The sequence below is a fragment of the Thalassophryne amazonica genome, chromosome 4 (genome assembly GCF_902500255.1).
Source record: "Thalassophryne amazonica chromosome 4, fThaAma1.1, whole genome shotgun sequence".
NCBI classification, from domain to species: domain Eukaryota; kingdom Metazoa; phylum Chordata; class Actinopteri; order Batrachoidiformes; family Batrachoididae; genus Thalassophryne; species Thalassophryne amazonica.
Genome location: NC_047106.1, coordinates 143,872,363 through 143,890,168, shown reverse-complemented (window position 1 = coordinate 143,890,168; position 17,806 = coordinate 143,872,363). Strand labels below are relative to the sequence as shown.

The window sequence follows — 17,806 nt, the reverse complement described above, 5'->3', positions numbered from 1 at the left end:
TGGTTGGTGTATGTCTGTCTGTAAATAGGACTGTGGGTGGTTTATGTCTAATTCGGACTGGTTGGTTTATGTCCATCTGTAAGTAGGGACCCGTGGGTGTAGCATTGTGGTTTGGTGTATGTCCATCTGTAAGGTCGCACCGTGGTTGGTTTATGTTACATCTGTAAGTCGGACCGTGGTTGATTAATGTCCATCTGTAAGTCGGACCGTGGTTGATTTATGTCCCATCTGTAAGTAGGACTGTGGTTGGTTTATGTCCCATCTGTAAGTAGGACTGTGGTTGGTTTATGTCCATCTGTAAGTAGGACTGTGGTTGGTTTATGTCCCATCTGTAAGTCGGACTGTGGTTGGTTTATGTCCATCTGTAAGTCAGACCGTGGTTGATTTATGTCCATCTGTAAGTCGGACTGTGGTTGGTTTATGTCCATCTGTAAGTAGGACTGTGGTTGGTTTATGTCCATCTGTAAGTAGGACTGTGGTTGGTTTATGTCCGCCTTTAACTTGGACTGTGGGTGTAGGACTGTGGTTGGTTTATGTCCGTCTGTAAATAGGACTGTAGTTGGTTTATGTTCATCTGTTAGTTGGACTGTGGTTGGTTTATGTCCGTCTGTAAATAGGACTGTAGTTGGTTTATGTCCATCTGTAAGTAGGACTATAGTTGGTTTATGTCTGTAAGTAGAACTGTTGTTTGTAAGTAGGACTGTGGGTATCGGACTGTGGTTGGTTTATGTCCATCTGTACGTAGGACTGTGGGTGTAGGACCTGTTGGTTTATGTCCATCTGTAAGTCAGACTTTGGTTGGTTTATGTCCATCTGTAAGTCAGACTTTGGTTGGTTTATGTCCGTCTGTACGTAGGACTGTGGGTATAGGACTTGTTGGTTTATGTCCATCTGTAAGTCAGACTTTGGTTGGTTTATGTCCATCTGTAAGTCAGACTTTGGTTGGTTTATGTCCATCTGTACGTAGGACTGTGGGTGTAGGACTTGTTGGTTTATGTCCATCTGTAAGTCGGACTGTGGTTGGTTTATGTCTGTAAGTAGAACTGTTGTTTGTCTGTAAGTAGGACTGTGGGTATCGGACTGTGGTTGGTTTATGTCCATCTGTAAGTAGGACCGTGGTTGGTTTATGTCCCATCTGTAAGTAGGACTGTGGTTGGTTTATGGCCCATCTGTAAGTCGGACCGTGGTTGGTTTATGTCCATCTGTAAGTCGGACTGTGGTTGGTTTATGTCCCATCTGTAAGTAGGACTGTGGTTGGTTTATGTCCGTCTGTAAGTAGGACTGTGACCGTCGGACTTTGGTTGGTTTATGAAAATCTGTATGTAGAACTGTGGTTGGTTAATGTCTGTTTGTGAGTAGAACTGTTGTTTGTCTGTAAGTAGGACTGTGGTTGGTGTATGTCTGTCTGTAAATAGGACTGTGGGTGGTTTATGTCTAATTCGGACTGTGGTTGGTTTATGTCCATCTGTAAGTAGGACCGTGGGTGTAGCATTGTGGTTGGTTTATGTCCATCTGTAAGTCGGACTGTGGTTGGTTTATGTCCATCTGTAAGTCAGACCGTGGTTGATTTATGTCCATCTGTAAGTCGGACCGTGGTTGATTTATGTCCCATCTGTAAGTAGGACTGTGGTTGGTTTATGTCCCATCTGTAAGTAGGACTGTGGTTGGTTTATTTCCATCTGTAAGTAGGACTGTGGTTGGTTTATGTCCCATCTGTAAGTCGGACTGTGGTTGGTTTATGTCCATCTGTAAGTCAGACCGTAGTTGATTTATGTCCATCTGTAAGTCGGACTGTGGTTGGTTTATGTCCATCTGTAAGTAGGACTGTGGTTGGTTTATGTACCATCTGTAAGTAGGACTGTGGTTGGTTTATGTCCGCCTTTAACTTGGACTGTGGGTGTAGGACTGTGGTTGGTTTATGTCCGTCTGTAAATAGGACTGTAGTTGGTTTATGTTCATCTGTTAGTTGGACTGTGGTTGGTTTATGTCCGTCTGTAAATAGGACTGTAGTTGGTTTATGTCCATCTGTAAGTAGGACTATAGTTGGTTTATGTCTGTAAGTAGAACTGTTGTTTGTAAGTAGGACTGTGGGTATCGGACTGTGGTTGGTTTATGTCCATCTGTAAGTCGGACTGTGGTTGGTTTATGTCCCATCTGTAAGTAGGACTGTGGTTGGTTTATGTCCCATCTGTAAGTCGGACTGTGGTTGGTTTATGTCCATCTGTAAGTCAGACCGTAGTTGATTTATGTCCATCTGTAAGTCGGACTGTGGTTGGTTTATGTCCATCTGTAAGTAGGACTGTGGTTGGTTTATGTACCATCTGTAAGTAGGACTGTGGTTGGTTTATGTCCGCCTTTAACTTGGACTGTGGGTGTAGGACTGTGGTTGGTTTATGTCCGTCTGTAAATAGGACTGTAGTTGGTTTATGTTCATCTGTTAGTTGGACTGTGGTTGGTTTATGTCCGTCTGTAAATAGGACTGTAGTTGGTTTATGTCCATCTGTAAGTAGGACTATAGTTGGTTTATGTCTGTAAGTAGAACTGTTGTTTGTAAGTAGGACTGTGGGTATCGGACTGTGGTTGGTTTATGTCCATCTGTACGTAGGACTGTGGGTGTAGGACCTGTTGGTTTATGTCCATCTGTAAGTCAGACTTTGGTTGGTTTATGTCCATCTGTAAGTCAGACTTTGGTTGGTTTATGTCCGTCTGTACGTAGGACTGTGGGTATAGGACTTGTTGGTTTATGTCCATCTGTAAGTCAGACTTTGGTTGGTTTATGTCCATCTGTAAGTCAGACTTTGGTTGGTTTATGTCCATCTGTACGTAGGACTGTGGGTGTAGGACTTGTTGGTTTATGTCCATCTGTAAGTCGGACTGTGGTTGGTTTATGTCTGTAAGTAGAACTGTTGTTTGTCTGTAAGTAGGACTGTGGGTATCGGACTGTGGTTTATGTCCATCTGTAAGTAGGACCGTGGTTGGTTTATGTCCCATCTGTAAGTAGGACTGTGGTTGGTTTATGGCCCATCTGTAAGTCGGACCGTGGTTGGTTTATGTCCATCTGTAAGTAGGACTGTGGTTGGTTTATGTCCCATCTGTAAGTAGGACTGTGGTTGGTTTATGTCCGTCTGTAAGTAGGACTGTGACCGTCGGACTTTGGTTGGTTTATGAAAATCTGTATGTAGAACTGTGGTTGGTTAATGTCTGTTTGTGAGTAGAACTGTTGTTTGTCTGTAAGTAGGACTGTGGTTGGTGTATGTCTGTCTGTAAATAGGACTGTGGGTGGTTTATGTCTAATTCGGACTGTGGTTGGTTTATGTCCATCTGTAAGTAGGACCGTGGGTGTAGCATTGTGGTTGGTTTATGTCCATCTGTAAGTCGAACCGTGGTTGGTTTATGTACATCTGTAAGTCAGACCGTGGTTGATTTATGTCCATCTGTAAGTCGGACCGTGGTTGATTTATGTCCCATCTGTAAGTAGGACTGTGGTTGGTTTATGTCCCATCTGTAAGTAGGACTGTGGTTGGTTTATTTCCATCTGTAAGTAGGACTGTGGTTGGTTTATGTCCCATCTGTAAGTCGGACTGTGGTTGGTTTATGTCCATCTGTAAGTCAGACCGTGGTTGATTTATGTCCATCTGTAAGTCGGACTGTGGTTGGTTTATGTCCATCTGTAAGTAGGACTGTGGTTGGTTTATGTACCATCTGTAAGTAGGACTGTGGTTGGTTTATGTCCGCCTTTAACTTGGACTGTGGGTGTAGGACTGTGGTTGGTTTATGTCCGTCTGTAAATAGGACTGTAGTTGGTTTATGTTCATCTGTTAGTTGGACTGTGGTTGGTTTATGTCCGTCTGTAAATAGGACTGTAGTTGGTTTATGTCCATCTGTAAGTAGGACTATAGTTGGTTTATGTCTGTAAGTAGAACTGTTGTTTGTAAGTAGGACTGTGGGTATCGGACTGTGGTTGGTTTATGTCCATCTGTACGTAGGACTGTGGGTGTAGGACCTGTTGGTTTATGTCCATCTGTAAGTCAGACTTTGGTTGGTTTATGTCCATCTGTAAGTCAGACTTTGGTTGGTTTATGTCCGTCTGTACGTAGGACTGTGGGTATAGGACTTGTTGGTTTATGTCCATCTGTAAGTCAGACTTTGGTTGGTTTATGTCCATCTGTAAGTCAGACTTTGGTTGGTTTATGTCCATCTGTACGTAGGACTGTGGGTGTAGGACTTGTTGGTTTATGTCCATCTGTAAGTCGGACTGTGGTTGGTTTATGTCTGTAAGTAGAACTGTTGTTTGTCTGTAAGTAGGACTGTGGGTATCGGACTGTGGTTGGTTTATGTCCATCTGTAAGTAGGACCGTGGTTGGTTTATGTCCCATCTGTAAGTAGGACTGTGGTTGGTTTATGGCCCATCTGTAAGTCGGACCGTGGTTGGTTTATGTCCATCTGTAAGTAGGACTGTGGTTGGTTTATGTCCCATCTGTAAGTAGGACTGTGGTTGGTTTATGTCCGTCTGTAAGTAGGACTGTGACCGTCGGACTTTGGTTGGTTTATGAAAATCTGTATGTAGAACTGTGGTTGGTTAATGTCTGTTTGTGAGTAGAACTGTTGTTTGTCTGTAAGTAGGACTGTGGTTGGTGTATGTCTGTCTGTAAATAGGACTGTGGGTGGTTTATGTCTAATTCGGACTGTGGTTGGTTTATGTCCATCTGTAAGTAGGACCGTGGGTGTAGCATTGTGGTTGGTTTATGTCCATCTGTAAGTCGAACCGTGGTTGGTTTATGTACATCTGTAAGTCAGACCGTGGTTGGTTTATGTCCGCCTTTAACTAGGACTGTGGTTGGTTTATGTCCATCTGTAAGTCGGACTGTGGTTGGTTTATGTCCATCTGTAAGTCGGACTGTGGTTGGTTTATGTCCATCTGTAAGTTGGACTGTGGTTGGTTTATGTCCGTCTGTAAATAGGACTGTAGTTGGTTTATGTCTGTTTGTAAGTAGGACTGTAGTTGGTTTATGTCTGTTTGTAAGTAGGACTGTAGTTGGTTTATGTCTGTTTCTAAGTAGAACTGTTTGTCTGTCTGTAAGTAGGACTTTGGTTGGTATATGTCCGTCTGTAAGTCGGACTGTCGTTGGTTTATGTCCCATCTGTAAGTAGGACTGTAGTTGGTTTATGTTCATCTGTTAGTTGGACTGTGGTTGGTTTATGTCCCATCTGTAAGTAGGACCGTGGTTGGTTTATGTCCCATCTGTAAGTAGGACTGTGGTTGGTTTATGTCCCATCTGTAAGTAGGACTGTGGTTGGTTTATGTCCATCTGTAAGTCAGACCGTGGTTGATTTATGTCCATCTGTAAGTCGGACTGTGTTTGGTTTATGTCCATCTGTAAGTCAGACCGTGGTTGATTTATGTCCATCTGTAAGTCGGACCATGGTTGGTTTATGTCCCATACGTAAGTAGGACTGTGGTTGGTTTATGTCCCATCTGTAAGTAGGACTGTGGTTGGTTTATGTCCGTCTGTAAGTAGGACTGTGACCGTCGGACTTTGGTTGGTTTATGTCCATCTGTATGTAGAACTGTGGTTGGTTTATGTCTGTTTGTGAGTAGAACTGTTGTTTGTCTGTAAGTAGCACTGTGGTTGGTGTATGTCTGTCTGTAAATAGGACTGTAGTTGGTTTATGTCTGTAATTCGGACTGTGGTTGGTTTATGTCCATCTGTAAGTAGGACCGTGGGTGTAGCATTGTGGTTGGTTTATGTCCATCTGTAAGTCAGACCGTGGTTGGTTTATGTACATCTGTAAGTCAGACCGTGGTTGGTTTATGTCCATCTGTAAGTCGGACTGTGGTTGGTTTATGTCCGCCTTTAACTTGGACTGTGGTTGTAGGACTGTGGTTGGTTTATGTCCATCTGTATGTCGGACTGTCGTTGGTTTATGTTCATCTGTAAGTTGGACTGTGGTTGGTTTATGTCCGTCTGTAAATAGGACTGTAGTTGGTTTATGTCTGTTTGTAAGTAGCACTGTAGTTGGTTTATGTCTGTTTCTAAGTAGAACTGTTGTTTGTCTGTCTGTAAGTAGGACTTTGGTTGGTATATGTCCGTCTGTAAGTCGGACTGTCGTTGGTTTATGTCCCATCCTGTAGTTGGTTTATGTTCATCTGTTAGTTGGACTGTGGTTGGTTTATGTCCGTCTGTAAGTAGGACTGTAGTTGGTTTATGTCCATCTGTAAGTAGGACTATAGTTGGTTTATGTCTGTAAGTAGAACTGTTGTTTGTCTGTAAGTAGGACTGTGGGTATCGGACTGTGGTTGGTTTGTGTCCATCTGTAAGTCGGACCGTGGTTTGTTTGTCCGCCTTTAACTGGGACTGTGGTTGGTTTATGTCCATCTGTAAGTCGGACTGTGGTTGGTTTATGTCCGCCTTTAACTTGGACTGTGGGTGTAGGAGTGTGGTTGGTTTATGTCCATCTGTAAGTAGGACTGTAGTTGGTTTATGTCTGTTTGTAAGTTGAACTGTTTGTCTGTAAGTAGGATTGTGGGTGTCGGACTGTGGTTGGTTTATGTCCATCTGTAAGTCGGACTGTGGTTGGTTTATGTCCGCCTTTAACTTGGACTGTGGGTGTAGGACTGTGGTTGGTTTATGTCCATCTGTAAGTAGGACTGTAGTTGGTTTATGTCTGTTTGTAAGTTGAACTGTTGTTTGTCTGTCTGTAAGTAGGATTGTTGGTGTCGGACTGTGGTTGGTTTATGTCCGTCTGTAAGTCGGACCGTGGTTGGTTTGTGTCCGTCTGTAAGTCGGACCGTGGTTGGTTTGTGTCCGTCTGTAAGTCGGACCGTGGTTGGTTTATGTCCGTTTGTAAGTCGGACCGTTGTTGTATTATGTCCGTTTGTAAGTTGGACCGTTGTTGGATTATGTCCGTCTGTAAGTCTGACTGATTGGTTTATGTCCGTCTGTAAGTTGGACTGTGGTTGGTTTATGTCCATCTGTAAGTCGGACTGTGGTTGGTTTATGTCCATCTGTAAGTCGGACTGTGTTTGGTTTATGTCCATCTGTAAGTCAGACCGTGGTTGATTTATGTCCATCTGTAAGTCGGACCATGGTTGGTTTATGTCCCATACGTAAGTAGGACTGTGGTTGGTTTATGTCTGTTAGTAGGACTGTGTGTATCGGCTTGTGGTTGGTTTATGTCCATCTGTAAGTAATACTGTGGGCGTAGGACTGTGGTTGGTTTATGTCTGTAAGTAGAACTGTTGTTTGTAAGTAGGACTGTGGGTATCGGACTGTGGTTGGTTTGTGTCCATCTGTAAGTCGGACCGTGGTTTGTTTGTCCGCCTTTAACTGGGACTGTGGTTGGTTTATGTCCATCTGTAAGTCGGACTGTGGTTGGTTTATGTCCGCCTTTAACTTGGACTGTGGGTGTAGGAGTGTGGTTGGTTTATGTCCATCTGTAAGTAGGACTGTAGTTGGTTTATGTCTGTTTGTAAGTTGAACTGTTGTTTGTCTGTAAGTAGGATTGTGGGTGTCGGACTGTGGTTGGTTTATGTCCATCTGTAAGTCGGACTGTGGTTGGTTTATGTCCGCCTTTAACTTGGACTGTGGGTGTAGGACTCTGGTTGGTTTATGTCCATCTGTAAGTAGGACTGTAGTTGGTTTATGTCTGTTTGTAAGTTGAACTGTTGTTTGTCTGTCTGTAAGTAGGATTGTGGGTGTCGGACTGTGGTTGGTTTATGTCCGTCTGTAAGTAGGACTGTAGTTGGTTTATGTCTGTTTGTAAGTTGAACTGTTGTTTGTCTGTAAGTAGGACTGTGGGTATCGGACTGTGGTTGGTTTGTGTCCATCTGTAAGTCGGACCGTGGTTTGTTTGTCCGCCTTTAACTGGGACTGTGGTTGGTTTATGTCCATCTGTAAGTCGGACTGTGGTTGGTTTATGTCCGCCTTTAACTTGGACTGTGGGTGTAGGAGTGTGGTTGGTTTATGTCCATCTGTAAGTAGGACTGTAGTTGGTTTATGTCTGTTTGTAAGTTGAACTGTTGTTTGTCTGTAAGTAGGATTGTGGGTGTCGGACTGTGGTTGGTTTATGTCCATCTGTAAGTCGGACTGTGGTTGGTTTATGTCCGCCTTTAACTTGGACTGTGGGTGTAGGACTGTGGTTGGTTTATGTCCGTCGTTAAGTAGGACTGTAGTTGGTTTATGTCTGTTTGTAAGTGGAACCGTTGTTTGTCTGTCTGTAAGTAGGATTGTGGGTGTCGGACTGTGGTTGGTTTATGTCCGTCTGTAAGTCGGACCGTGGTTGGTTTGTGTCCGTCTGTAAGTCGGACCGTGGTTGGTTTGTGTCCGTCTGTAAGTCGGACCTTGGTTTGTTTATGTCCGTTTGTAAGTCGGACCGTTGTTGTATTATGTCCGTTTGTAAGTTGGACCGTTGTTGGATTATGTCCGTCTGTAAGTCTGACTGATTGGTTTATGTCCGTCTGTAAGTTGGACTGTGGATGTCTGACTATGGTTGGTTTATGTCCATCTGTAAGTCGGACTGTGGTTGGTTTATGTCCATCTGTAAGTCGGACTGTGTTTGGTTTATGTCCATCTGTAAGTCAGACCGTGGTTGATTTATGTCCATCTGTAAGTCGGACCATGGTTGGTTTATGTCCCATACGTAAGTAGGACTGTGGTTGGTTTATGTCTGTTAGTAGGACTGTGTGTATCGGCTTGTGGTTGGTTTATGTCCATCTGTAAGTAATACTGTGGGCGTAGGACTGTGGTTGGTTTATGTCTGTAAGTAGAACTGTTGTTTGTCTGTCTGTAAGTAGGACTGTGGGTATCGGACTGTGGTTGGTTTATGTCCATCTGTAAGTCAGACTGTGGTTGGTTTATGTCTGCCTTTAACTTGGACTGTGGGTGTAGGACTGTTGTTGGTTTATGTCCATCTGTAAGTAGGACTGTTTGTCTGTCTGTAAGTAGGACCTGTGGTTGGTTTATGTCCAGGCATCGACATTAACGCTAGTCTGATTGTCCGGGACAAGTGTAAAATGCTCTAATCGTTGTCCATTTTTTTTTTTTGGTTTAAAACGTTCACATTCTATTTTCATCGCTCGGAACCAAAATACCTGACCGCCGCCTTCTTGACTTCTAATTTAAATCACGTGTTGTCTCGCACCTCGTGAGAAAGCGTCTTCTGTTTTTCCCGCCACTTTCCACGCAGCGGACAATTGGAAAACATGATAACAATGTGTGCGCGAGACCATTGTATGGAGTGTGTGTTCGTTGACATTTCTTGGGAATCCCACCGGATGGGAGTCAACTTTCCTATTCATCATGTGATTGGGACGGTACGGGAACCAAGGTTTTAGGCAGTGAGCCGCCCTGATGTCATTTGAGCGGTCAATTTTCGAAAAAGACGCCAAAAAAATAGCAGGCAACAAAATTCTTCCATTAACAATATGACACCTAAAAATGAGGTAAACTGATCTAAATATCAGACTATACATACAGTATAGTAAGTTGAAAGTGGTTTTAATCATTATCACTGAGAAAGTTTGTACAGCTTCTCAAAGTGTGTTTCTTGGAAAGCGTGCTGGCAGCGTGCTGGCAGCGTTCAATCAGCGGTCACGTGATGCCGTGACGTCACAACGTGTAGAGTCCCGTCTTTGTCTGTTTGATTGACAACAGGAACAGATGGACCTCAGTGTGGACAGTGACCAGATCAAGAACTTTTCTGATTCCTCTTCAAGTGTGGATTATTTATGACCCGGATCCTGAGGATGTCACAGTAGTGATTAGACCCTACGGATTGGAGCCGTATCTTTCAGATGAACATTCAAACCAGGAGCATTCTGGAAAATAATGCCGACGGTGTTTATGGCGGAGCCGAAGCAGAGGCAAGAGACATGCCAATTCCGATGGATTTTGAAAGGCTGCAGAATACGGAATGGTAAGGGAGGCTTTGAGTTTTGTTACTGCTGTTTATAACACTATAGCATTTTCAATTCTAGTGTCTGTTTACTAGCTTTGTTATTGTTCCGGAGCCGTGATAGTGTAGGGTTTTTGCCGTTTTCGAGTGCCAGGCTTTGCATTCATCCGTGTTTAGTTACATTATTTTCACGAAAGAATAGGAAATAAACAGCGAATGTTTCTAAAAAGATCATCGAAAACAACAGTGAACATGGCGCCGCCGTGTTTACTACGTATTGCACTGATATTTTTACAAGTTCCTTGACCATTTCAAGATTATTGTGAACATATTATTTGGGGGTTGACATTTTAGGTGTTCTGTGAGCGGTGCGAGAACTTGGAGATGGTAGAGGAAAGTGTCTGCTGTCGGGAGCAAATGCGGGTGTGCGAGCGGCAGCCTGACATTTCGTGCATCACACAACACTGCGGCTCTCTATCAATCTGCCTGGACTTCAAAAGGCTAAAACCTGTCGCCCTTGTGTTTGTGCAATATGCTGCGACACACTGGTCAGGCATATCGACAAACAAGTCCCTGAGAGCTGTGTTTAATCAAAGTTTCTGCCGCTAAAAAGTGTAAGCAACGGCCGCCAGGCGCGCAAGCTGATACGGTCTACAGGCAGTGACGTATTTCAGGCTTGGTACTCAGCGGGAAGCTGGTCATGGGACGTGCATTTTTTTCAGTGGTGGGACGTTAAAATGTTGTATATAACGAGAGAACTGCGTCCATTTTCCCAAAATGCTTAGGTTGACCTAATTATATAACAAATGATCTTCTTATGGCCTCAGACAGTGGACTCATCTCTGTGCTTGTTCTGTTAGACCTCAGTGCTGCTTTTGATACTGTTGACCATAAAATTTTATTACAGAGATTAGAGCATGCCATAGGTATTAAAGGCACTGCGCTGCTGTGGTTTGAATCATATTTATCTAATAGATTACAATTTGTTCATGTAAATCAATCAATCAATCAATTTTTTTATATAGCGCCAAATCACAACAAACAGTTGCCCCAAGGCGCTTTATATTGTAAGGCAAGGCCATACAATAATTATGTAAAACCCCAACGGTCAAAACGACCCCCTGTGAGCAAGCACTTGGCTACAGTGGGAAGGAAAAACTCCCTTTTAACAGGAAGAAACCTCCAGCAGAACCAGGCTCAGGGAGGGGCAGTCTTCTGCTGGGACTGCTTGGGGCTGAGGGAGAGAACCAGGAAAAAGACATGCTGTGGAGGGGAGCAGAGATCGATCACTAATGATTAAATGCAGAGTGGTGCATACAGAGCAAAAAGAGAAAGAAACAGTGCATCATGGGAACCCCCCAGCAGTCTACGTCTATAGCAGCATAACTAAGGGATGGTTCAGGGTCACCTGATCCAGCCCTAACTATAAGCTTTAGCAAAAAGGAAAGTTTTAAGCCTAATCTTAAAAGTAGAGAAATGGGGAATCTTCTTCACAGACTAAGGTTAATTATGGAGTTCCACAAGGTTCTGTGCTAGGACCAATTTTATTCACTTTATACATGCTTCCCTTAGGCAGTATTATTAGACAGCATTGCTTAAATTTTCATTGTTACGCAGATGATACCCAGCTTTATCTATCCATGAAGCCAGAGGACACACACCAATTAGCTAAACTGCAGGATTGTCTTACAGACAAAGACATGGATGACCTCTAATTTCCTGCTTTTAAACTCAGATAAAACTGAAGTTATTGTACTTGGCCCCACAAATCTTAGAAACATGGTGTCTAACCAGATCCTTACTCTGGATGGCATTACCCTGACCTCTAGTAATACTGTGAGAAATCTTGGAGTCATTTTTGATCAGGATATGTCCTTCAATGCACATATTAAACAAATCTGTAGGACTGCTTTTTTGCATTTGCACAATATCTCTAAAATTAGAAAGGTCTTGTCTCAGAGTGATGCTGAAAAACTAATTCATGCATTTATTTCCTCTAGGCTGGACTATTGTAATTCATTATTATCAGGTTGTCCTAAAAGTTCCCTGAAAAGCCTTCAGTTAATTCAAAATGCTGCAGCTAGAGTACTGACAGGGACTAGAAGGAGAGAGCATATCTCACCCATATTGGCCTCTCTTCATCGGCTTCCTGTTAATTCTAGAATAGAATTTAAAATTCTTCTTCTTACTTATAAGGTTTTGAATAATCAGGTCCCATCTTATCTTAGGGACCTCATAGTACCATATCACCCCAATAGAGCGCTTCACTCTCAGACTGCAGGCTTACTTGTAGTTCCTAGGGTTTGTAAGAGTAGAATGGGAGGCAGAGCCTTCAGTTTTCAGGCTCCTCTCCTGTGGAACCAGCTCCCAATTCAGATCAGGGAGACAGACACCCTCTCTACTTTTAAGATTAGGCTTAAAACATTCCTTTTTGCTAAAGCTTATAGTTAGGGCTGGATCAGGTGACCCTGAACCATCCCTTAGTTATGCTGCTATAGACTTGGACTGCTGGGGGGTTCCCATGATGCACTGTTTCTTTCTCTTTTTGCTCTGTATGCACCACTCTGCATTTAATCATTAGTGATCGATCTCTGCTCCCCTCCACAGCATGTCTTTTTCCTGGTTCTCTCCCTCAGCCCCAACCAGTCCCAGCAGAAGACTGCCCCTCCCTGAGCCTGGTTCTGCTGGAGGTTTCTTCCTGTTAAAAGGGAGTTTTTCCTTCCCACTGTCGCCAAGTGCTTGCTCACAGGGGGTCGTTTTGACCGTTGGGGTTTTTCCGTAATTATTGTATGGCTTTGCCTTACAATATAAAGCGCCTTGGGGCAACTGTTTGTTGTGATTTGGCGCTATATAAAAAAATTGATTTGATTTGATATAACCTCTGTTACATGTAATAAGACTATGTTGTCTTTATGTGACATATCCACTTTAATGTGGGAAGCAGTGGTTGGTACACGTGAAGGCAGTCCAAAAAACACACCAGCAGTACAATGATCATTAGGCTTATTCAAGGTCGTAACAGGCAGGCAGGAGGTCAAAAACACATGGAAGCAGGCAGGACTAGAAAACATGAACTCAAGAGCAGGAAAGAAGGCACAGTGCACATCAATCTGGTGAGGAACAGACACAAGCAGTAAGCATATATACTACTGGGAGCTAATCAGTAAATCCAGGACAGGTGTGCAAGGAAAGGACCAGAAACAGGGCGTGGCCAGAGACGGAGTGCAAGAAAGCAGCAGACACACCCCAACAAGAAAAGGAACATAAAGAAAAGCATACATGAACAAAGAAGAAAAAGGCAAAGCTAAGCAGAAACAAAGCAGAAAACCAACTCCACTGTCAGACCCTGACAGTCAGGATCATTACGTGTCCATCACCACCACATTTTGAAAAACTATAAGACCACAGGCCATGCATTATTTATGGAGATGGAGCTGTGACTTATTTTCTTTCACTTTTGGAGCAGTCTGACTGTTAAAGTGCTGATCACAGAATTCTGGATGCACTGAAATGATTGATTTCCAATTTAACGGATATTCTGTTATTTTTCGCCTGGTGGACCTAGAGGTCTGTTCTGGCCTGGTGCACCTTCAGACCTGTTCTGGCCTGGTGCACCTTCAGACCTGTTCTGGCCTGGTGCACCTTCAGACCTGTTCTGGCCTGGTGGACCTTCAGGTCTGTCCTGGCCTGGTGGACCTTCGGGTCTGTTCTGGCCTGGTGGACCTTCGGGTCTGTTCTGGCCTGGTGGACCTTTGGGTCTGTGCTAGCCTGGTGGACCTTCAGGTCTGTTCTGGCCTGGTGGAACCTCAGGACTGGTGTTCTGGCCTGGTGGAACTTCTGAAATATTGTATTCGGAGATGTCTTTTTGTTGTTGTTGATCTTGTGTGGTCGATTGTGTGCATTGGTTGTCAGTGTGCCCTAGTTTTATGGTCTCTCCCTCCCTCTCGGACAGAATCCCTGGACCCGGGCTAAAGTGGAGGCTCTGGTAATGGCAGGCAAGCTGGATGAGCTGAAATCCAGGCTTTGCTCCAGGATGAGCTTCGGTACATCGGGGCTTCGGGCACGCATGGGAGCAGGATTCTCTCGCATCAATGACCTCACGGTCATCCAGTCCACACAGGTGAGAACCACAAGAACACCTCATGTTATGGTTAAAACCACTAGAGGATGAGGATTGGACCCCAGGATGCAGATTGAACAATACATAGAATCATGAATCCCCATAGTGGCAAAATCTAAAATGCAGCTAGACTGATAAGGTGACAAAAACCAAAAACCTACTGTCAAAAGGTAACAGAGTAAAGCAAAGCTCTTCTGAGTGGCTCTAAGTGGCAAAAATCCCCCCAAAAAGCAGTAATGACTAACAATGTGACAAAACTGATAACTAACCAACTGCCAAAAGGTGACAGTGAGATTGTAAAACAAAAATCTTCTAAGTGGCAAAATCCAAAAGGCAGTAAAGACTAACAAGGTGACAAACCTGATACAAAACCCAACTGTCAAAAGATGACTTCCCGCAGGGTGGACACAGGAGCCAAAACAGGTGAGACATGGAGCAAAAGCTGACTGGGAAACAATCGACCGGCAAACAGAATCGAGACAAAGGTGTGGCTTAAAAGCTGAAACTGATTAGAAAATGGAAGACAGGTGTGGCAGGGTCAAAGGTCAAGACAACACAAGGTGAACAAAATTTACACATATCTTAAGTGAAGTAAAATAAAACATGAGCATATTTGAAACATAACTAAGAAAAACAAAAGTCACGAAAACAAAATTAACTGTAGAACTTAAAGGACACAAAAAGCAACAGTGGAAAAGACTGACGAGCAGACTGAGTATAAATAAAGAGGCAACGAGTAAACAAATGACAACAAACACGAAACAAAACCTGAAGCTGACTCAAGAAATAAAAGCAGAAAACTAATGAGGAACTCAAAAATGGATAAAGTCTGAATGAGAAAAAAGCCACATGAGACAAGTGACAAAACACAGAGACACAAGCAGGGTACAGATCAAAACAGGAAAGACAGCCACAGAAAGACACACACTAAACAGCTACACAGAGTGACGAGCTAAGAAAGTATGGGAAACAACCAGAATCAGAATCGCCTTTATTGTCATTGTAATTTGCGTTATGAGATTTGAGTGCAACTCCAAAAAGGTGCTTTCCGTGGTGCGAGTAATTTTTAGCCAATATAAAAGAGTGAAATTTATCAGTAAATTATTCAGAGTATATGTACAACTAATATAAACATAAGGTAAAATAAAATAAAATGTGGACCAACTAAAATGTAAAACGTGAATTATGTACAACTGTGGAATCATATTGCACTGGAATATTGCACATGGTTTACAGATATTGCACAAGAAACTTGAAAGGTGTGGATTAGAGTGATTTGTTATTGTTCAGAGCAGTGATCGCTCTGGGGAGAAAGCTGTCCCTGAGTCTTTGTCCTAGTTTTAATTGACCTATACCGTCGGCCAGAGGGTAGTAGGTCAAACAGGTGGTTGCTGGGGTGGGATGTGTCTTTGCTGATGCTGGCGGCTCTGCTGAGGTAACGAGAGCTGGCAATGTCTTCCAGGCTGGGCAGAGAGCAGCCAGTGATCCCCTGGGCCGTTTTAATCACCCTCTGCAGCGCTCTCCTGTCTGCTGCTGAGCACCCCCCGTACCACGCTGTGATGCAATACTTCAGGATGCTCTCAGTGGTGGCTCTGTAGAACAACACCAGCAGCTTCTCCTCCAGATTGTTTCTCCTGAGCACCCTCAGGAAGTGGAGTCGCTGCTGGGCTTTCTTCACCACCACTGTGGTGTTGGCAGTCCAGGAGAGGCTGTTAGAGAGCTGCACTCCCAGGAACCTGATGGAGCTGACCCTTTCCACACAGTTCCCTTGGATGTAGAGCGGGGCTGGGTCAGCCCTGTTCTTCCTGAAGTCCAGGATTATTTCTTTTGTTTTTATGGTGTTCAGCGGCAGGTTGTTAGCTGAACACCACGCTGTCAGTCGATTGACCTCGTCTCTGTAGTCAGTCTCATCCCCCCCTGAGATGAGCCCAATCACGCTGGTAACATCCGCAAACTTTATGATGGTGTTTGTAGGATGGGTCGGAGAGCAGTCGTGCGTGTAAAGGGTGAACAGGAGGGGGCTCAGTACACAGCCTTGAGGGGAACCGGTGCTGTATGATGGTGGAGGAAAGGTGGGGGCCAAGTTTCACGGACTGTGGGCGGTTTGTGAGGAAGTTCTTGATTAACTGGCAGATGGGGGTGGAGATGCCCAGATGTGTCAGTTTCTGGAACAGGATATCCGTGATGATGTGGTTGAAGGCTGAGCTGAAGTCCAGGAAGAGCATCCTCACGTAGCTCCCCTAGTGCTCCAGGTGGCTCAGCACGGTGTGGAGAGCTGTGGTGATAGTGTCCTCTGTGGAGCGGTTTGCCCTGTAGGCAAACTGGTGGGGATCCACAGTGGGAGGCAGACAGGCTCTGATGTGCTGAGAGACCAGTCTTTCAAAGCACTTCATGACCACAGGCGTAAGTGCAACAAGCCTGAAGTCATTTATGCTCTCCACTGCTGACTTCTTTGGGACTGAAATGATGGTGGAGGATTTGAGGCAGGGTGGAATGATGGCCTACGACAGGGACAGGTTGAAGATGCAGGTGAAACCTCCAGCCAGTTGGTCAGCACACGCTTTGAGTACCTTTCCAGGTACACCATCAGGGCTGGCCGCCTTCCCGGGGTTCACCGCCTTCAGCATACGTCTCACTTCGTGTTCCTGAAGTGTTAACGTGCTAGTGCTGGAGGGTGGTGGGTGTGGAGTTGCTGCTGGTCTGTCTGCTTCGAAGTGGGCAAAGAAGCGGTCCAGCTCCTCTGCCAGCGAGGCATCAGACCTAGCATTTCCTGGGTTTCTGCTTCTGTAGTTGGTTATATGATTTATTCCCTGACACATCCTTCTGGGGTCATTCGCAGCGAAGTGGTCCTCTATCTTTTCCTTGTAGGCAGCCTTGGCCTCTCTGATGCCTCTTTTCAGATCGGACCTGGCCTCGCTGTACAGGGCCCTGTCTCCTGATTTAAAGGTGGTGTTGTGGCTTTTTAATAGGGACTGGACTGCACTGTTCATCCAGGGCTTCTGGTTTGGAAAAACCTTGACCCTTTTGTTGATGGTGACAGTGTCAACACAGTTCTTAATGTAAGAGAGTACGGTGTCGGTGTACTCCTGCAGGTTGTGGCTGGAAAATAAATCCCATACAGTCTGTGAGAAGCAGTCCTGTAGCTGGGAGAGCGCTCCCTCAGGCCAGGTTTGGATTGTCTTCCGTTGTGGCTTTGTTCGCCTCAGCAGGGGGGGTGTAGGTGGGGATGAGGGACAGGCAGAGATGGTCAGATCCAGCGAGATGGGGGAGGGGAGTGACTTTGTACGCATGTTTTATGTTTGAGTAAACATGGTCCAAAGTATTTTCCCCTCTGGTGGCACACTTCACATACTGGACGAACTTAGGGAGCACAGTCTTTAAACACGCTTGGTTGAAGTCACCAGCAACAATACAAACGCCATCTGGGTGGGCCAGCTACTATTTATTTACACAGGCAAGCAAGAGTCTAAGGGCCGTGCTAATGTTAGCATCGGGTGGGATGAAAACAGCAAACACGACGACTACTCTGAACTCCCTTGGGAGATAAAAAGGTCTGCACGAGACTGCCAGCACCTCTAAATCAGGAGAACAGTGAGAGTCCCTGCTGCTACAGCACCACTCGCGGTTCACATAAACACAGAGCCCCCCACTTCTGCACTTACCCAAATCACTGGTTCTGTCCTGCCAGTGTAGCGTGCGGCCTGCTAGCTCGACTGCAGCGTCGGGGATCAGCGGGTGAAGCCACGTCTCCATGATGAAAATAGCGCTGCAGTTCCGCACAAAGCTGTTTGT

At 44.7% G+C, this 17,806-nt stretch overlaps 1 protein-coding gene across 1 annotated transcript in view; it reads left to right on the top strand.

Moving 5' to 3' along the window:
* The window catches only part of pgm2l1 (phosphoglucomutase 2-like 1), a 196,278-nt gene that overhangs the window by 83,430 nt on the left and 95,042 nt on the right, over positions 1–17,806 (top strand). The window contains exon 2 of the mRNA XM_034168705.1: positions 13,847–14,014. Coding sequence (XP_034024596.1) covers positions 13,883–14,014 — 132 coding nt within the window. The 5' untranslated portion in view covers positions 13,847–13,882. The remainder of the gene's footprint in view (positions 1–13,846; positions 14,015–17,806) is intronic.